The sequence below is a fragment of the Macaca mulatta genome, chromosome 16, assembly GCF_049350105.2.
Source record: "Macaca mulatta isolate MMU2019108-1 chromosome 16, T2T-MMU8v2.0, whole genome shotgun sequence".
Taxonomy (NCBI): domain Eukaryota; kingdom Metazoa; phylum Chordata; class Mammalia; order Primates; family Cercopithecidae; genus Macaca; species Macaca mulatta.
The window spans coordinates 10,286,932-10,308,091 of record NC_133421.1 but is presented as its reverse complement, the minus strand read 5'-3'; the positions used below and the strand labels follow the sequence as shown (position 1 = coordinate 10,308,091).

General features: G+C 49.2%; 2 protein-coding genes across 9 annotated transcripts in view; both read left to right on the top strand.

The window, feature by feature from the left end:
* PIK3R6 (phosphoinositide-3-kinase regulatory subunit 6) overlaps nt 1-4,718 on the top strand; it is a 67,617-nt gene extending 62,899 nt beyond the window's left edge. For all 8 annotated transcript variants that reach the window (XM_015118586.3, XM_077970338.1, XM_077970340.1 and 5 more), the window contains 2 exons: nt 3,294-3,406; nt 4,004-4,718. In XM_015118586.3, coding sequence (XP_014974072.1) covers nt 3,294-3,406; nt 4,004-4,160 — 270 coding nt within the window. In that variant the 3' untranslated portion in view covers nt 4,161-4,718. The remainder of the gene's footprint in view (nt 1-3,293; nt 3,407-4,003) is intronic.
* Nucleotides 4,719-7,852: 3,134 nt separating this feature from the next.
* MFSD6L (major facilitator superfamily domain containing 6 like) lies at nt 7,853-9,993 on the top strand. The gene is given in 1 exon segment (NM_001194592.3): nt 7,853-9,993. A coding segment is annotated over 1 exon segment (1,761 nt). The 5' UTR covers nt 7,853-8,031; the 3' UTR covers nt 9,793-9,993.
* Nucleotides 9,994-21,160: the final 11,167 nt, after the last annotated feature.

Below are 21,160 nucleotides of genomic sequence, written 5' to 3'. Positions count from 1 at the left end.
CATTTCCTCTTTCAAAGTCAGTTCCTTAAAGTGGTTTCTGTTTTTAACGACCTCTTTAGACAACCTGGTCAGGGGCTTTTTGAAAGTCTAAACTTACCACTTCAGCAAGTTCTGTTTTATCCCTACAGGGACTTGCTAGGGGAAAATTCCAGCAGCTGTGCTTTCCTCCTAGAACCGGGCAGGTCCACGTATGTGTGTCGTCCAGATAGACTGGATGATAACCACTGAGCAGGAAGGGGAAGCTCATGGTGAGCTGCAGTGAAAAGGCAGAGACAGTTTGAAGAACAGTATGGGGCAAGGGTATTGTGGCTGGCTCTGTAAGTTTAAGGGTCAGATATGACCTTAGCTGGATTGGAAGTTTGAAATAGAAAAGAAGTGGCAAATAAAGCAGAAACAGAAGAATTGGGGCTTTGGGGTGTGGAAAACAAGAAGCCGCCAATAGGGAACAGGAGACAATTAGCAGCACTTTGCCCATTCCTTAGTCTTACGGAGAGTGGGATCCTTTGCAAATTCTGCATCTGGCCCTTTCCACTTGCTCCCCTGGCTTCATTTATAGACTAAAATCTAAGACTCTTGTGGTCCTTATGGGCCAAAGCCAAGCAGGTAGAGTGTGTCTAGGTGTGCAGACCACAAAGGGAAATGAAAGGCATCTGCCTACACCGCAGGCAGAGTGGGAGGAGGCTCAGAGACTGTGTGTGATTACTTAGAAGGCGGGACCAGGTCCATGGGCAGGTCATGCAGGCCCAGATCCTTGATCCTTGATCATGGAGCCAGAGACGCCTAGAGCAGCCTGATGCTACAGAAAGAACACCAAGTTGAGAGTCAGAGAGCTGGCCCCATAGCTACCACTGTGCACACTTCAGTGGGTCACATTCAATCCCCAGTCTCCTAACCTATGGAAACCGTGCATCTCTCTCACCAGGTGCAATCAGTTCAGGTGCAATTCCAGTCACTATGGCAAACAGAATGCACCTGGCTTTCCCCCACCCCCAGCTCATGCAGCACTTCAGCCCCCTGCAGTCTCTCCAGGTATTTTTGGAAGGTCACGAGTGACATTCCTGTATCAACGGTCATTCCGTTAGCTGTCCATTCAGTGCCCACTAGGTTCCACTGCCTGCCCCCTGACCACAACCTCCCACCGTGGCTGACAGCTCCAGAGCACAGAGCGCTAAAGGTGCCACAGGCTCTTTTTTTTTTTTTTTTTTGAGACAGAGTCTCTTTCTGTTGCCCAGGCTGGAGTGCAGTGGTGCAATCTCGGCTCACTGCAACCTCCACCTCCCAGGTTCAAGTGATTCTCCTGCCTCAGCCTCTCAGGTAGCTGGGATTGCAGGCATGCACCACCATGCCCGGCTAATTTTTTTGTATTTTTGGTAGAGATGGGGTTTCACCATGTTGGCCAGGCTGATCTCGAACTCCTGACCTCAGGTGATCTGCCCACCTTGGCCTCCCAAAGTGCTGGGATTACAGGCGTGAGCCACCGTGCCCAGCCAAGGTGCCACAGGTTCGGTTGGCACCAGGGGAGAAGCCCCCTCTCCCCTGAGTGTTACCCTCTGTCATGGAGTCGCCCCGTCCTACAGAGATTTTGTTAGATCTGTCTTTACTCACAGCTCACCCATTCAGACGCACAGGAGTCTATGCATAGTGGGATGATAGGCGGGGCTTGGCCTAGGGCACAAACCAAGAAGAGAAAGAACCCACAGTAGGTTCCCCTTCCCCTCTGACACCTGGGACTTCATTGCTGAGTCCATTAGTCATGCTTGGCTCCTTCTTGGAAAATTATAATTAATAAGAGTTCTTAACAGTGTCTTGGGCTCTGTTCCAAGCACTTGATATATACGGTCTCATTTAATTTTCACAACAATCCTAAAAGGTAGCACAGAGAGATTAAGAAACATGCTTAAAGTCACACAGCTAGTAAGTGGCAGAGTTAGGATTAGAGCCTGGGCAGCCTGGCTTTGAGACTATGCTCTTACCCTCCTCCTGGAGTATCCCACACGGCCTGTCCACAGAATTCTGGCTGGCCTACCCCCATCCCCGAAAAGTTCAGCTGAAATGCCTGGGCATGTGTGAACCCCCGGTTTAGGCTGCTGCTCGTGCCTCTGCTAGGTGACATGGAACAACTCAGTGGTTGTTCTCAGCCCTGCCTACACTCAGGAGCTTTTTAAACAATGCCCGTGCCTGGGCTCAACTCCATGCCACTTGAATCAGAATCTCCAATATTATGTTTTTGAAAATTGATTCTTATGGGCAGCCAGGGTTAAGAACACTTGAATGAGATGGTCTCTGAGGCCTCTGGCAATTCCAAGGTTCTGTGGTTGTAAATTACCCAAAGTTGCTTTCTGTGCGTGGAATGAGCCACAACCTCTGAAAGCTCCACCTGAAACCCACAATCCTCCTAGTTCTCTGCCCAATAGGAGGCGACCTCTCTGGAGCTACTCCCTCAGATTAGGAGTTATAAGGATGCCTGGGGGGCCGGGCGCGGTGGCTCAAGCCTGTAATCCCAGCACTTTGGGAGGCCGAGGCGGGCGGATCACAAGGTCAGGAGATCGAGACCACAGTGAAACCCCGTCTCTACCAAAAATACAAAAAAAAAATTAGCCGGGCGCGGTGGCGGGCGCCTGTAGTCCCAGCTACTCAGGAGGCTGAGGCAGGAGAATGGCGGGAACCCGGGAGGCGGAGCTTGCAGTGAGCCGAGATTGCGCCACTGCACTCCAGCCTGGGCAACAGCGTGAGACTCCGTCTCAAAATGAAAAAAAAAAAAAAAAAAAAAAAAAAAAGGATGCCTGGGGATGCTTTCCTTTGGCCTGGTCTGAGGCTTGGGGTCTTTGTCTGCTTTCTAGACCCTCTGTGTCTGCGGCAGGTAAATAATGTTGTATGCGATTTAATGCTGAGAAGCAGGGTCAAGACTTTTAAAATCCCTGAAATATCCCCAAATTCCATATACATTAACACGCCTGGCATAGAGGAGATGCTTGGAAAATGTTGAAGAAATCAGCACTCAAGTTCGGGTAACTTGGCAGCCTGGCAAGCACTCTCCACAGCATTCCCATTTGTGTTCAGAATCAAGGACAACAGGTTGGGAAAAGAATTGGAGAGACGATGTGAGATCCAAGGGCAAGGGCAGCCTCGAAGCAGTTTGTGCAGGGTTGTCACTCCTCCGTCACTTGCAGGAGGAGAGCTGGGGACTCCGTGTGCTGGACTGAAGAAATACACCAGATTCCAGGGTAGGAGACGTCGGCAGGGCCACCTGTTGAGCAAAGGTAGCACTCACGTGTGCAATCTCTCTGCTGTAGATGGTGACCAACACCTTCAGGACGAACCATATCCAGATCCAGAGCCAGGACCAGAGGCCGCTGACATTGTCACTGGACAAGGACGATCAACGCACTTTCAGGAACGTGGTCAGGTGAGGCTGGGCCTGCCACCCCTAGAGGTCCAGGGCCCGTGGGACAAACCGAAGCAGGAGCCAGCTCCTGCCATCTCCCGCCTCTAGCTCAAGGCACCTCATCGGAGGTAGATCCTGTGGCCAGGCAGGTGTCCTTGGTGAGGATGGACTGAGGCCACTGCCCTATGCCTTGAATCCAGGAAGTTGAGGCAAATGAATGGCAGACCCAGGGCAGCAGCTGCTACTGCATTTTCCCCAGATGCCTCTGCATACACTCAATCTGCAGCCTCCTGATCCAGCCCCCTCTGCAGGCACGGGCCCCTCCCACACAGGCTCACCTTCAGTGGCATCTGTGTCCCAGTTAGCCGACCCTTACTGGCTTCCCCTCGGGAGGTGTGTTCGGGTAAGGGAGGCATATGCAGAGTTACTTGCTCCAAGTGTCTCCTCCTCTCCCAGTGAGCCCCAGGCCCAGGTTGTTCTTTCTCGTCCTGACTCTTCCTCTTTCTTCTGTAGGGCTACCTCCTCCATGCCCTACAATAGCAGCTCTGCCTTTCAAATGCCCTAGGCAGATCTGATCCCTGAGACCGGTCACCTGAGCTGGTCTCTCTCCACCCACAGATTCGAGGTTGCTCCCTGCCCAGAACCATGTTCCGGGGCCCAGAAGTCCAAGGCGCCGTGGCTCAATTTGCACGGGCAACAGGAGATGGAAGCGACCAAAGCCACACCCAAGCCCCTTCTGATGCCCATCAACACATTCTCTGGCATTGTCCAGTGAGCCTGCAGGGACAGCAGGCCCAGGAGGAAGGATACACTACCCCACCAACCCCAAACACTCACACCAACAGCCAGAGCAAGGCCCAGCTCCACACGGCAGCTTTGGCCTTGACCAGGAGCCAGCGAGTGCCTGGGAGCACAGGGAGCCTGCCGTGGGGGCTGTGACGAGGAAGGGCCCACACGGAGGTCTACAGATAGTCCGGGCAATGCCACAGCTGCTTGAGAACACGCACACCAAGCCCAGCTTCTCACACAAATGTCTATGCCTTCATTTAACTTCAATTCCCACTTCTCCCACTGTCTTCTCCCACCCAAGCTCCCCACCCAGCCCGTAAAACCAGGGTTAGAGTTGCTGTCTTGGCCAGAACCCTGTGGCCTAGGGGAAAACGGGAAAATGGAAAGCAGGGAACAGCAGTGGCACCACCTCCCTCCCAAGTCTCTTCCCTTCCCACTCTCAGGCCACTGCCCACCTCACCCCGTCCATGCAGGTATCTCTATCTGACATCAGAAAAATGTCAGATTCAATAAATGTACACAAAGTCTTTCTGCTTTCATTGCACACCTGGCAATCTTTATATGTTAATAGGAATCATCAAGGCAATCCTTTATATAACCCATTGAGTCCACTTGGGCCAGGTCAGAGTTCTGTGAGGTATAAACTGGTGTGTTCTGTCTCCTGCCCCTTACTTGCCCTGTCACTGCTCTGGAATGCAGTGGCGCAATCACAGCTCACTGCAGCCTCGACCTCTCGGGCCCAAGCGATCCTCCCACCTCAGCCTCTCAAGTAACTGGGACCACGGGCGCATGCCACCATGCCCTACTACATTTGGGATTTTTTGTTTTGGGGCTTTTTTTTTTTTTTTTTTTGACAGAGTCTTGTTCTGTCGCCCAAGCTAGAAAGCAATGGCATGATCTTGGCTCACTGCAACCTCCACCTCCTGGGCTTAAGCGATTCTCTGTGCCTCAGCCTCCCAGGTAGGTAGGATTACAGGCATGCACCACCACGCCCTGCTAATTTTTGTATTTTTAGTAGAGATGGGGTTTCACCATGTTGGCCAGGTTGGTCTCGAACTCCTGAACTCAGGTGACCTGCCCGCCTTGGCCTCCCAGAGTGCTGGGATTACAGGCATGAGCCAGTGCACCGGGCCATTTGGGCTTTTTTTTTTTTTTTTTTTTTTTGGAGAGATGAGGTCTTCCTAAATTGCCCAGTCTGGTCCTGAATTCCTGGGTTCAAGGGATCCTCCCACCTCGGCCACCCAAAATGTGGGGATTACAGGCATGAGCCACCACACTGGCTAAGCCAGAGATTAAAGACATCAAAATTCTTGGCTTTTATATTCAAAAACTTACATCCAGGTGTAAAATAGAAAGATCAATGACACATCTTCAGTTTCTTCATCCCCAGAAATAGGTATGGTGTGGGGGGAAAATAACAGAGAAAACCAAAACGCCTGGACTTGAGTCCTATCACCTGGACAGAGTGCCAGGGGAAGACGGTGGGCATGGGGGTAAGGTGAGGATGGTAGAGGATTCCCTTTTAAGTTTGGGAATCCAAGAATAGAGAATAGGGCACTTTGCTTTGGGCCAAATTGCCCCAGGAGTGGAAGCAAGTCTGAATGGCAGGACACCATCTCAGTGAGTGTAGGATGGACCACCTGGCGTGCAGAGCCAGAGGGGTCCGAGGTCAGTCTTAGAGAGAGTCCCTGTGCCTGTACAGGACATGGGAAGCAGGCAGAGATTTTCTCGGGTAGCTGAAAGCAGGCAAGCTCAAAGGGAAAAGGGTGCAGCTGCAGGCAGCCGTGTGGAGCATGGCACCTGAAGGCCAGGTGCAGAATTGTGGGCACCTCCACAGACTCCAGCATGGCGCAGTGAGAGAGGGAGCCTGGGGGATGCCATTCACTCCATTCTCACTGCCCCCACCCTGACTGATGGTTTTACTTGCCTGAAGCAATCCAAGAGTTCAGCCCAAGTTCCTGGGGCAACGTGGGCAGCCAGAGGCTGGGCGGGGCCCATGGTCTAGCTCAGGGTGCATCCTGCAGGCGTCAGGACATGCCCCTCGCACACCTGCACATGTCCAGGCACATTGGAGTCTGACACCTGCCTCCCAGTGGAGATGAACCCAGGACAGGTCAGGACTGAGAAGTGGATGGATGCGCTATCTTCCACTGAGGCTGCCCACAGCAGAACCCAGGGAGGGGCGGGAGTAGGGCAATCATTAGTGTGACTGAGGTGGTTTTAAACCTGAAATGATTGCAGTAGCACTGAATTGGAGTGAGTTTACCTGGAGGAGACTAGATTTTATTTTTCCTGCCGTTGGCGCGATGTAAACGGATTCATACCAATTTGATCGCTTAGTCATTAGGTTTTCAGTAGATGTCTGCAGAGTTTACCAGTTATTTAGGTTAACTGAGGCCTCTGGGCCTCCCTCCAACATACTCTGTACCAGCTGATAATGAAGGCAAGTCACAAGTCGAATTCCGTTACACATACACATGTGTTGGCAAGTCATTCCGCTCCACCCCCAGCCAAATTAGGTGCTCTGAGCAAACCCTGTATGAAAAGTTTACCGAATCAGGGGCTGCACACTGGACCATTTTGAAGCAAAGCCTACAGCATCCTTCCAGAGGGTTTGGACTAGTGACATCTCTAGATTATTATACCCTGTTCCAGCAAGAGAGGAAGTGCCTTCAAAAAATTATACCCAATCCAGGTGACTTGGACACCACCAATTTCACCAGTGAAAAACTATTTCTAATATCTATTATGTTCATTAGTGAAGACACTTCTGTTGATTTAAGATTGTTGACGTGCTTGTATTAGCTGTCTCTGTCTTTTTGATGAAATGCTAGCTGACCACCTCAGGTGTGTGGACTCTTAAACAGGGCACCTGAGTACCCTTAGGTGTAGGTTAAAACCGTGCACCCGGGGACTGCCATGTGCTGGCGGATCGGCTGCAAGGAGTTCCCCTGGACGACTGCCATCAGCTGTCAGCCCTCCTTAGGGATTGTCCCAGCTGGAGACAACCGTGTCACCCGAGGTCATGCCACTTCCGAGGGCAGTGCACATCCAATGAAACAATTCTAGGCTCCTGGGACAAAAGCACCTTCTTTCCTGGAGCTTGGATTCTGGTGGAGACAGACAATAAACAAGGTCAACACATGAAATATAAGCCCGTAGTGCCTTGGACAGTGATAACGTTCTAGAGAGAACGATTAAGTAGGGCAGGGGAGTGGGAGTCTTGGGGGTGGGGTGTGGACAGGGGTATGGGATTTGCGATGTCAGAGTGGACCGGGTTGATCTCTGTGGTTGGTCACTGATCAGGGTGCATTCGAATAAAGACCTGAGGAAGATGAGGGAGAGAGCCTGGTGGATACCATTCATTCCATTCTGGTTCCCCGCACGCCGACTCTGACGGTTTTACTTGCCTGAAGCAGTCCAGGCGGTTAGCTCAGGTTCCCGGGCTACACTGGCAGCCAAAGGCCGGGCGGGGCCCACGGCCTAACTCGGAGCGCACCCCGCAGGCGCCCGGACGCGCACCTCGCGCACCTGCGCACGTCCGCGCAGGTGGCCAGCGGCGGCGGCGGGACGTGGCAGGTGCGGCTCGCAGGTGCGCCGGCCCCGCCCCCACCTTCGCCTCCGCCGCGCCTCTCCCTCCGGGCGGGGCCACTTTCGGGCCAGCGGCAGGACCTGGGGGCGGTGGCCGGGGGCGGCCGTTGACCTGGTGACCGCGGCGCCGCCCCAGACCGGGGGCGCAGTCCCACTCGCTCCGAGCCCCGGGCCCCCGAGCCTCCCTCCCGGTGGACATGGGGCCGCGCCCGCCCTGCGCCCAGCTCCGCCCTGCGTCGGCCCGGGCCTGACAGAGCCCGGCAGCCATGAACGCCAACCCCCGGTGGGACATCAGCAGGGCGCTGGGGGTGGCCAAGCTCTTCCACCTGGTGTGCGGGGTCCGGGAAGCCTGCGTGACCCCATTCCTGACTCTCTACCTGAGGCAGCTGGGCTTGGCCGCGCCCTGGGTGGGCATCCTAATGGGAACCAAGCACCTAATCGCTGCCTTCTGGGCTCCGGTCTGTGCCTTCCTGGCCAAAAGCTACCGGAAACGGAGAGTGCTTCTGATCGGCTCCCTGCTCAGCTCGGTGGGGGCCAGCCTGCTGATGGTCCTGATCCCAGCGGCGGACAAAAATCGGATGCACCTCCCTTGTAATGGAAGCAGCGGCGTGACCAGCACAGACGCACTCCCGGGGGTCACACTACGTGTGAACATCACCTCGGCCCAAGGGCCTGCCTCCAGGCACCCAGCCAACAGGACTGCAGAGGTGGAAATGCCTGGTTTCAGAAACCCACCTGGTGAAAGTGACCGAGAAACTTTCCGTGATCCGCACGGCTACGTAGCGCCCTCCGTTGAAGGAGCTAGGACCACATCCCAAGTTCTCCTCCATCCTGTCACTTCGGGGCTGAAAGATCATCCCTGGGAAGTTACTTTTGAGATGGTCAAGACAGCCCTCCCCTTGCTTCCTGGGGGGAAAGGGCCCGGAAATCCAGCCAATTTGTCAGGGACCAAGGGGAAAACCTGGGCTTTTGACCTGTCCTTGGGAGGGTTGCGGTGGACTTTCATCCTCTCCTTGGGGTCCATGGCGTTCTGGGAGCTGCTGGCAGCACCTCTGGAGCAGGTGGCCGATGACAGCCTTTATGAGTATCTGGATTTTGTGGATGCCACTGACCGATACAGAAGCCTGTGGGTCTGGAGGTTACTGGGCATGTTGGCAGGCGTGTGTGGCATCACAGCCTTGGTGGGGCAGCTGGACTGCTTCCTGATGAACAGCGGCCCCCTGGGTGTGGTCCACTTCTATGGGTACTCGGTGGTCAGCACCCTGGCCTTACTGGTGAGCATTTTCTTTCCCATTCCCATCTGTCAGCGGTGGGAGCCCAGCTACAAAAGCGTCAAAGCACTGTCTATTGTGGGGAGCGACCCCCGCCTCATTCTCCTCGCCTTCACCGTTGTTTTGACAGGAGCCATCGTCAGTACTGTCCAGAACTTTCTGTTCTGGCACATGAAGGACCATGGGAGTGGCGAGCTGGTCATGGGTTTCTCGGTGGCCCTCAGCTTGCTGGGAGAAATTCTGCTTCATCCGTTCAAAACTGCATTGCTTAGGAAACTGCCCAGGGTGGGCCTGGTGGGGCTGGGGCTGAGCTGCCTCGCTGGGCAGCTGCTCTACTACTCTTTCCTCTGGAGCTGGTGGTCTGTCCTCCCGGTTCAGATCTTGAGTGCCATTAGCAACGGGGCTCTGTGGTGGGCTGTGGGGGCCTCAGTGGAGGACCTGGCCACTCCCCGCATGGAGAGGGCTCTGAGTGCCTTGTTCCGAGGCCACTTTTACGGGAGTGGCTGTAGCCTGGGCAGCTTTGTGGGGGGTTTCGTGGTGATGCGCTTCAGCCTGGCTGTGCTCTACCAGGCCTGCTGTGTGGCCCTGTTGCTCTGGTTGGCCTTGCTCCTGTCCATACAGCAGAGGCTGCCTCAAGAGCGGAAAATCAAGTACTCGAAGCTGCTGTCCATGGAGGTGAGTGACACCAGTGACTCTGAGCAGGGGACAGAACGTGACTGGCTTGTGAAGGCCATGAGGGAGGAACACTCAGACTGAAAGGGCTGAGAAATCCAGAGTGTGCTGATCGAGGAAGGAATGAATGGACTGAACAAAACTCAGCCTGCTGAGGGCAGAAACCTACCTGGACTGCAGGGAGTCGGGGAAGAGAGGGTGGGTCTATGCTGGAGGCCCAACAGGATCATCTCATTGCATGATTTTCTTTACTTTTGAAGTAAAAGCAGATTTAACTTTTTGCCATTCGATCTTTTTTAAATAATGGAGGAAGAATATATTTGCTTTTTTAAAAGTTCCCTGTGTAGTCACTCTATGTTGATGTATAAGGTTTGCAAAAGTCCTGACTTGGGTGCTGTTGAATTCAGCAATGGCTGAAGCGATCAAATCAAACTGTCACTGCCAGGAAGACCACGGGGACCTTCAGGATTCAGTTGGCAGAGAGGGCAGATGACTTGGATGAATCATGGCATTCCCAGGGGTCATAAAGGCATTAGCCTGCTTCTATAAAAGCCATGCTGTAGGCAGGTAAGAATGGTAATGAAGGGCCGGGCGTGGTGGCTCTTGCCTGTAATCCCAGCACTTTGGGAGGCCAAGGTGGGTGGATCATGAGGTCAAGAGATGGAGACCCTGGCCAACATGGCGAAACCCCGTCTCTACTAAAAACACAAAAATTAGCTGGGCATGGTGGAATGTGCCTGTAGTGCCAGCTACTCGGGAGGTTGAGGCAGGAGAATCACTTGAACCCTGAAAGTGGAGGTTGCAGTGAGCTGAGATCATGCCACTGCACTCCAGCCTGGCGACAGAGCGAGACTCCATCTCAAAAAAAAAAAAAAAAAAAAAAAAGAATGCTAAAGAAAACAAACTCCTTTCTGTTCCCACAGATCTACAAGTGCCCGCATTCACACCCAAGTGCTTCCGATGGGAGAAAATAATGGGAAATATATGTGTGTTGGGAGGAAGTGGGAGGTTAATAGGTTTCATTCTTACCTTTTCACAACTGTGTGTCCCACTTAGAATCATCATCTATGTTTACATCAGAGCAAGGGAAATTTCATGTCTTTTGAACTCACATTTTGCATGCTCTGCCTCACAAAGCACATGGAGATGTTAACATCTGTTTTATTGGGGTGCAGACGTCTCCATAGGTCAAGGTGCTATAGGTTCTCCACACTGTACCTGTGCCCAGGCACTTGGTGGGGTTTTGGGAGTGACATACTAGTGCTTCTGCCTTCTCAAACTCTCCCAGGGGAAAGGCCTGGAATAAAGGGCCCTTTATTCCAGAGGGCAGCCCCCAGGGCCCAATTCTTCTACCTTATCATTAGTTAAATATAGGATATTGAATTTAGAAGAAGCCTCACTGCACAAATGCAGAAAATGTCTCGTAGCTGGAGAGGCGGAAGCAGACATATGAATGTCCACTGGGTCAGACATGGTTCTAGGATCTTTATTTGTTGTTGGTTTTGTTTGTTTGTTTTTTGTTTTGTTTTGAGACGGAGTCTCGCTCTGTCGCCAGGCTGGAGTGCAATGGCGCGATCTCGGCTCACTGCAACCTCCAACTCCCTGGTTCAGGTGATCTCCTGCCTCATCCTCCCGAGTAGCTGGGATTACAGGCACGTGCCACCACGCCCAGCTATGGTTTTGTTTGTTTGTTTTTTGTTTTTTGTATTTTTGTATTTTTAGTAAAGATGAGGTTTCACCATGTCACCATGTTGACCAGGATGGTCTTGATTTCCTGACCTCGTGATCCTCCCACCTCAGCCTCCCAAAGTGCTGGGATTCCAGGCGTGAGCCACTGTACCCGGCCCTTTATTTGTTTTTTGTTTCTCCCTAAGAATCTTTAAGGTACAAATAATCAACAAAAAAATTACCTCCACCCTAAACAATTAGAGATTTCTCACATATATATATATGACATTCAGGGGTGAGCAGCCTAGAGATGGTGCCACTGCTGGATGATGCCACTGGGGATCTACAATCTTTTCATCTCCTCACACTGTCGTACTCAGCCTGAGGCTACCTTCCCAGATTTGTACCCTCATAGGAACAAGATGGCTGCTGCTCTTCCAATCCTTTCATCCGTGTTCCAGGCAGGAAGAAAAGGGAAAGACAATAGGGCAAAGGGAGAAACAGGAACAAGTGTCTGTATCAAGAAAATAGGCTGCACAGTGGGTGGCTCATGCCTATAATCCCAGCACTTTGGGAGGCCAAGGCAGGAGGATTGCTTGAGCCCAGGAGTTGGAGACCAGCCTGGGAAACATGGTGAGACCTTGTCTCTACCAAAAAAAAAAAATTACATTAGCTAGATATGGTGGCATGCACCTGTAGTCCCAGCTACTCAGGAGGCTGAAGTGGGAGGATCACTTGAGCCCAGGAGTTTAAGGCTGCAGTGATTTGCGCCAGTGCACTCCAGCCTGGGTTACAGAGCAAGACCCTATCTCCCCCCACCAAAAAAAAAAAAAAAGGAAAGATAAGCCCCCCCCAGAAACTCCTCAGCTGAGTGGCCACTCTAGCTGCAAGGAAGTCTGGGAGGAAGTATTTTCAGCAAGGCACAGTTATACACCGAGCAAAATCAGGGTTGCATTAGGAAGAGGGGGCTGGATATGGAACTGGCAACTAGCAACATTTACAGCGGCCTCCAGGATGGAACTCACAGCCAGGTCCAGCTTATTGCAAAGCCTGTATTCCTTTCACCCCAGTAAGCCAGCTTCCTCCACAGAAATGACATTAGCAACCCCAAGAAATACTCTATGAATAAATCAAATTTGTTATCGGCATTTTACAAATGAGAACATGGATTCTCAGAAGTCACACACTGGGTCACTGGCAGAAACATCATCAGAATCCTGGATCTCCTTACTCCAAATTTGGGGCATTTTCTTCTGTGCCAGTAGTTCCCCAGCCTCGCTGTCAATCCAAGTATGAGGAGCATATCCTAAAAGCCAGGTTCCTGGGTTCCATCAGAATCTCACAGGTGGGGCTCAGCAATCTGCATTTTTGGAGCAATCTCCAAGTGATTCTGATGTGGTTAGCCAAGCACTGTCTACTCGGTTACCCTTTCCAGCTCTATCTGTCTCAACACTTCTTTGCCAAATGTTTCTATTTGCAGTGAAGCAAATAGCAACTATTGAGTGGTCACTCTAGACCAGGCACTGTTCTAAATAAAGCACATAGTGTATTCGTACTAGCTCATCAAGCGATCATAGGATGTAGTCACTATTAGCATCTCCAGTTTCAGATGGCAGAACCGAAGGTTCAGTGACTTGCCTGAGGTCACGCAGCTAGTAAGTGGCAGAGTTGATATTCAGATCCAGCCTGGTGGCTCCTGGGCCTGAGATTTTAATCACCGTGCTCTATGGTGGAGAAATTGAGGTGAAAGCCAGGGCGGGGAGTGGAATTAAATGTTAAGATCTAAGGTAGCTATCACTTGAAATTGACTGGATAGCAGATAATGTTTACTATTTAGACAGAACATACAGTAGTACCAAAAAACAAACACGTGTATGTCCTCTTAAACAAAAGGATGAGGAACAGGAACTGGCTTAAGAAAAGAGTTAAGTAAGTAAGTGTGATTTAGCCTGAAGAAGAGGAAGAAGGTAGAGAAAAAGAAGCATGAGTTGGGGGAAGGGGCTGTAGAGGAGGAGACTGAAGACAGAGGGAGGTGACGACTGATGGATCTAAAAGGTTTTATGGGAAGGATGGGAGGCCGAGGCATTCGTTTGGGCTATTTAGTTAATGTTTGACTTTATGTTTTCTTTAATGAATGAAGCCCCTTTTTCCAAAGGGAAAAAAAAAACGTTATGCTACTTGCCATGGGGAATTCAAGGATGAATGAAATGCACAGTCCGTGCCCTCAAGAAGCTAACAGTCTAACTAGAAGATTTACTTACACACACACACACACACACACGCAAACACACACACACGGAAGCACAGGACAGTGTGGGAGATGTCACAGAAAAAGTATTACTAGAGTTTAAGAAAGAGATCATTTCTGACTCAAGAACTCAAATAAGGTTTTGTGGAGATTATATTTAAGTCTAAGTCTTCAAAGATAGCTAAACTTTATTTTATTTTGTTTGTTTGTTTGTTTGTTTATTTTTTGAGACGGAGTCTCGCTTTGTCGCCCAGGCTGGAGTGCAGTGGCGCGATCTCGGTTCACTGCAACCTCCACCTCCTGGGTTCGTGCCATTCTCCTGCCTCAGCCTCCCGAGTAGCTGGGACTACGGGTGCCCGCCACCACACCCGGGTAATTTTTTCTATTTTTAGTAGAGATGGGGTTTCACTGTGTTAGCCAGGATGGTCTTGATCTCCTGACCTCGTGATCCACCCACCTCAGCCTCCCAAAGTGCTGGGATTACAGGAGTGAGCACCCTGCCTAGGATATGTAAACTTTTAACAGGTAAGGTGAGGGTGGTAACCTGTAAACTGTTAACAGGCAAAGTGAGGGTGGTAACCTAGGAGAGGGCATTCTATGACTATATAAACAAAGCTGCAGAGGTGAAAAAAAGCATGAAAAATACTTGGAGGGTAGCAAGAAATACAGTTTGGCTAAAGCGAAGGATTTGTGTAGGACGGTGCTTAAATGCAAGGCTGGAAAGAGAAACGGGACCAGGTCAGGGAAGGCCTTGATCCAGTAGACTTTGGATAAGACATGGAGGGCTCTGGTCAGGGTTGTAAGAGGCCACACTGAGCTTTTTTTTTTTTTAAGTAGCTTTATTGAGGTATCGACATGTAAAAAACTGCACACAATCAAACACTTGTGACATGCCTCCTGCCCCTTTATAATCCCTCCTCCCTAGCCTGCTCCACTTTGGTCCTGGGCAACCACTGATCTACTTTCTGTCACCATGTGTTAATTTGCATTTTTAAAGACTATAGTATGTCCTCTTTTATTCTGACTTTTTTCACTCAGCATAATTGCAATGACTTCTGACACCAACGACCAGGAGCTAGACTCAAGGTTAAGGGCTCAAGACTGCCCTCACTTCAGATGTAGTCACAAGTTTAAGGGCTTCCCACTCCCCTCTCAGGTTTGATAATTCACTAGAAAACCCCACAAGACCCAGGAAAGAACGACACTTACTATTACAGTTTTGTTATAGCCAAAGGTTACACATCAGAACCAGTTAAAAGAAGAGATGCACAGGGCAACGACTGGGAGGATCCCAAACATGAAGCTTCTGTATCTTCTCCTTGTGGAGTCAGGACAAAGGACCCTCCTAGCACACTGATGTGAGCCAAGACAGAGTGTAGCCAAGCAGTCCGACTCACCCAAGCTCTGATAGCCATTGTTTTTATTAGGGGCTTCACCACATAGGTGTGACTCATTGGATCACTGGCCTGTAACTCAATCTTCAGCCCTTCTCCTCTCCCCAGAAGTCAGGCCTATATCAAAAGCTCAAAACCCCAACCTTCTAAATCCATGGTTGGTTTTTCTGGTATGGCCAGCCCCCATCCTGAGTCATTCCATTTGCATAAATTATGTAAGGTCCCATCATGAGTCACCTGATCAGCATAAACTCAAGTGTGGTTGACGGGCCAACCACCAATAACAAAGACACTCTTTGACTTGGAAAATTCCAAGGATTTAGAGCCCATCTCCCAGGAACTGGGGACAAAGGCCAAATTCTTTATTACGCAGGATAAGTAATTTGAAAATCAGCAATGATCTTAAGTATATTAATAGCTTCTTCCTTTTCATTACTGAGTAGTATTCCATCGCATGGATATACCACAATTTATCCATTCATTTGTATTGTATTATATTACAATGCATTTCAATTCCAAAGATGTTATTGTTTTCAGTTTTTGATGATTACAAATAAAACTTTTTATGAATATTCATGTCTAAGTCTTTGTGTGAACACACACTTTCATTTCTCTTGGGTAAATACCAAATCAAATGGTAGACATATGCTTAACTTTTAAAGAACTGCTAATAGTTTCCCAAAGTGGTTGTGCCATTTTACATTCCCACCAGCAGGGCATGAGAGTTCCAGCTTCTCTACAACCTCGCCAACACTCTGTAAAATCGATCTCTTTAATTTTAGCCATTCTAACAGGCACGTAGTAGTAGAGTTGTGTCTTGGTATCCTGGGGGAATTGGTTCCAAGACCCCTCCCCCAACAGATACCAAAATCCAAGGATGCTCAAGTGCCTTGTATATAATGGCATACTATTTGCATATAACTTATGCACATCATCCCATACACTTCAAATCATTTCTAGATTATTTATAATACCTAATATAATGTAAATGCTATGTAAATAGTTGTTATTCCCTATTTTTGCATTTGTATTATCTTTGTTGTTGTTGTTTGGATTATTTTTGATCCACGGTTGGTTGAATCAGCAGGTACAGAGCCCACAGATGCAAAGGGCAGACTGTATCTCATTGTGATTTTAATTCACATGTCCCTAATAACTAATGATGCTGAGCCTCCTTTCTCTGTGCTGTGCTTTTGAAAATTAATCAGCACCATAGAAGTACGCAAGAATAAAAACAACCTCAGGTGACTATAAGAGCACATTACCTATCAGAAGAGTAAATGCTTCAGAGCAGTGGTCTTTGTTTCTAGAATACTTTAATGGGGGGAGTGGGGGGTGGAACCAGAACAAAACAAAAAGTCTTGATAACTTCGTGTCTTGGATAGTTTTATGTACTCACAAGCCTAAAGCTATTGAATCAAGCCAGATGATCTCTAGAGGTCCCTTTAAGAATTCTTTGTTTTTACATTTTTTATTAGCAATGCTTTTGGAGAAAGACATTAGAGAATTCTAATGTATGCATGGGGATATGGCCTTTGTAGGAAAACGCTGACACCATTGACTACTTTCAAAGTTTATAAAAATGTAGAAGTACAAAAAATTAGCCAGGTGTGGTGGCAGGTGCCTGTAGTCCCAGCTACTCAGGAGGCTGAGGCAGGAGAATGGTGTGAACCTGGAAGGCAGAGCTTGTAGTGAGCCGAGATCACACCACTGCACTCTAGCCTGGGCGACAGAGCGAGAATCTGTCTCAAAAAAAAAAAAAAGTGGAAAATGATCTTCAGTGCAAATTCCTTCGTTTAAACAAAGCCTGTCCCTGTCGCTCTGTTTGCCGCATGGGTCTCCAGATGCGGGATGGGAACAGTAATCTTCCTGACAGGCACATCTCTACAGGAAGCCGTTCCTGACCAATACCCTACTTTTTCATTTCTACTAAAGTTGGTTTACCATTCTCCCTCTGACCTTGTTTAAAAGAAGTGGCTTTTCACGTTTTAGGGCATATCGTTTCCTTTAATAATCTGATGAATGTCACAGGGGCTGTCCTCTGAAATATGCATATCAGATTTTTCAAGCTGGTCACATTTCATGGATAAAACAACAACAACAACAACAACAACAACAAAACATTCACTGGCCTCAGGTTAATTAAACAGATGAACCTACTTGAGGCAGATTTTCTGCCAAATATCTTCCCAATGGCCCAAATTAGGAAACCTCCTTTCTAATTTCATCTTCCCTTTACTCCACGACCTGTGATTTTGCTATCACGAGCTTCCCAAATTCTCTTCACTTTGCTGCTTCTCCTTGTTCAGCCCTGCAGGCTTCTGTCTTTACGCCGGCGGCACCCCGGGGTGAGGTGTTGTAGAGTCAGAGGCTGCGATAGAGGGAAGTGGGTTCAGAGTGAAGGCCCTGGGCTCAAGCATTCTTCAGGTCACCCTTCCTTCATAAGTATGTATTGAGCAAGGCTGTGATCCGTCAGGGTGCTGGGTGAGTCTTTAGGAATGAGTCTACCACTCCCTCCTGCATGACGTCCCCGGATGCCTCCCACATCTTCCCGGGGTAACTAATGTCACCTCCCCATGGCTTTATGCCATTCTGCACATTTTGTTCCCAGGGCCACAGTCATTGTTTGGCAATGCACATGTGAACTACCCTGTCCAGTCAGAGTAACACTCAACGGACTCTCTCCCTTGGATATGAGGCCAGTGCTACCCACCCTGTCGATTTGTGCAGACGTGAAACCTCGAACTGCACTTTGCTTCTATGACAAAGCCTGCCTGGGAACGATACTGACAATTTAGAAGGAAAGACCTAACCACAAAAGCATGTCCACAAACAGAATGGGACAGGACAAGGTAAATGTCAAGTGAGAAGTTCAAATAGTGAGCGTTTTTCTCTGGGCAGACGGGACAGCTGAGTGCAGGGACCTTCCGAAAAGACCCTCATGGAGTTTATGAAATAAGCCTGCGTGTGAAGGAAGCACTGGGTCATAAAGTCTTAGACTTCAAGCTGTGACTTTCACTGTCTTACCTACTTTACCAGTAGGTCAGTTAAGCTTCAGAGAATCAAAAGTAAACACAATTCTTAGCTCCTGATCTTGTAGCTGTTAAAGATATTGAGTTTGACACTCTGACATGTCTTGGTTCCAGCTAAGAGGAAATTAAATATTGACTGAGCCATTAACCATTACGCTAAGGTATACTTAGACCATTATTTCCCAAGTGAGTTTTGTAGAACATGCAATCCTAGTGGTGTGGAGGGTGTGGAGGGTTAGGGAGAGCATTACATAAGGATTCTGTCTGTGGTCAAACAACTGTGGAAAATGACGCTAATTATTGTCACCCTTTAGAAACTTGTGATGCCTGTTAGCAATTAAAGACTCTCAAAAGCCTGCAGTCAACAAACCTGTTTCTCTCTCTCTGACCTATAATTCCCCTTATTTGGTGTCACAGCTTTCTTCCCATGTAACACTAATCACAATCTTTCAGAACTAGTGTTCCCTGGAAGACCCTTTGAAAAATGCCATTTGTAGTATTCTGGATGATCTTTTCAACCCAATAGAGTTGATGCCAGGGACAAATCTGGGCTCCCACACCCAGACTAGCAGGAATCTTGTGCATCGTGCTAATAAGAGCGAGATAAAGCTTATCTCATTAAGTCAGAGCATCGAATGTATGAAATAAGATATTAGTACGGCCTCATTTTACAGGTGAAGTGACTAAGGTTCAGAAAGGTTAAAATTCAAAACTAGGTCTCTCTGACCACAGAGTCCATCCTCTCAGCTGCTACGTTCAGCCAACTCAGGCAAGCGAAGAGGCTCTTCCTAGCAGGGGAGCAATGATCAGGGGCAGGGGCACAGTAGAGATAACACATCAGATATGTGTGTAGATTTCATAGGAGATTCATGGAAAATAAAGTTGGAAAGATGTGTTGGAACAGACTGTGAACCCCCCAAGCCTCAGTCTAAGGGAAACAGAACTCACACGGGTTGAAATTTGCTTCTGCTCTCTATGCCTCACACCTGCACACAGCAATACTCATAATTCTCATACGAATCTCAGTTTACAGTAGGGGAAACTGAAGCTCCGAAAGGTTAACTGACTCAGTTACCCATGGTTGTGACTATTAAATGGTAGAACCATAGCTTGAACCCAGATCTGGCTACTAGAAATCCACGGTCCTTCCTCTGAAGATTATGGGGCCTCTAGAAGAGAAGATTTGACCAGCCAGTGGAGAGGACTGAAAGCTTTTATAACTCTTGCCTGTTGCAAAGTGAACAATGAGTCTGAGTTAATGGAGATTATGGGTGCTGAGACATTTGTTTTGGACAGACCACCGCAATTTTCCAGGCAAGACGAGGCTGCATCTCAAAAGGTATGGGAATCAAATGACAACACGGCACATGTATTGGAATTTCAGAAGTGGAATCAACAAGACAGCTCTTGGGTGTTGATTGGATAACAGGGCCGGGGATCATCCAAGAAGGAGTATCAAGGATCGCAGATGATTTTGTAATTTTGAACCCAGGTGATGAGGGGGAAATTCCGCAGAAATGGCAGAGCCCAGGAGCCCATGAAGCTGTCCATCCAAAACCTGAAACCAAAGTACAGACCGTAAGAATTATAGACAATACAGGTCGGGCGCGGTGGCTCATGTCTGTAATCCCACAACTTTGGGAGGCCAAGGCCGGTGAATCACCAGGTCAGGAGATGGAGACCATCCTGGCTAACAGAGTGAAACCCCGTGTCTACTAAAAATAAAAAATAAAAAATAAAAAACAAAAAATTAGCTGGGCGTGGTGGCGGGCTTCTGTAGTCCCAGCTACTCAGGAGGCTGAGGCAGGAGAATGGTGTGAACCCGGGAGGCGGAGCTTGCAGTGAGCTGAGATCATGCCACTGCACTCCAGCCTGGCAGCCTGGGTGACACAGCGAGACTCTGTCTCAAATAAATAAATAAATAAATAAATAAAAGAATTACAGACAATACAGCAAAAACTCCTCATCTGCTACCTTCCTTCTACAATTGCTGCCTGTCACTGAGACCAGAAGCCCTGCCACTTGGTGACGCCTGTGACATGGAGCAAAGCAGAAGGCAAGCTTGGCATCCAGTGGCTTTCTACAGCCGTGTTCATGAAACCTTTATCTTTTTGCAAGCCTGGCTGTGAAATGGCCTGGAGACATGAGTCTCCACTGGACTGAAGTTCTTTGCAATCCTGGGAGCCTGTGGTCCCTGACAGAAATGTGACTGGTGAGGTGTTGCTATGGTTTGAATATCTGTCCCCTCCGAAACTCATGTTGAAATGTAATCCTCCATGTGGCAGTATTAAGAGGTAATTGGTTTAAGAGGTGATTGGTTCATGAGGGTGCTGCCATCATGGATAAGTGAATGGGTTAATGAATTAATGGGTTATTATAGGAGTGGGGCAGGTGGCTTTATAAAGAGAGAGACCTGAGCTAGCATGCTCAGCCCCCTTGCCATGTGAGGCCCTACAACACTTTGGGACTCTGCTGAGAGTCCTTCCCAGCCTGAAGGCCCTCCCCAGATGTGGCCCCTTCACCTTGGACTTCTCAGCCTCCATAACTTTAAGAACTAAATCCTTTTTCTTTCTTAATTACCCAGTTTCAGGTATTCCACTATAAGCACCAGAAAACAGACTAAGACAGTTGTCATTGGCCGCAGAAGTAAAACTTAAAATATGGTCCCTGGGTAAGTCACTTACCCCACTGGGTCTCAGCTCCCATGTCTGAAAAATGAGGGCCTTGGCCTCTACGACCTTCTAAGTTTGTGCCTCTCGGCCTTTACGTGATTCCCTCCTTTGGGCCAAGGTCACGCCAGCCCTTCTCACCCTGCAGAATAGCACAGCATTCTGGAACCCGGGATATGCTGGGGCCTGGAATGAATGTTCATCTCCTTCCCCGGAACCTAGCAGCAAGTTCCTGGTCTGTGTGCAGAGGCACTACGTTGAGCCCAAGACACCAGCCCTATAGGCCAACCTATCTGCTCTCAAAGCCAGGGTCTAGGGAGTGGTGGGATGAGCCAGAGGGGGCAATCTGTGGTGATTGGAACTTGGTGTCTGTGGTCGAGGGCTGCAGCATGGGGACTACTGCGGAAGGCGGAGGTCTGGGTAGGCATCTTCAGGGCAGGG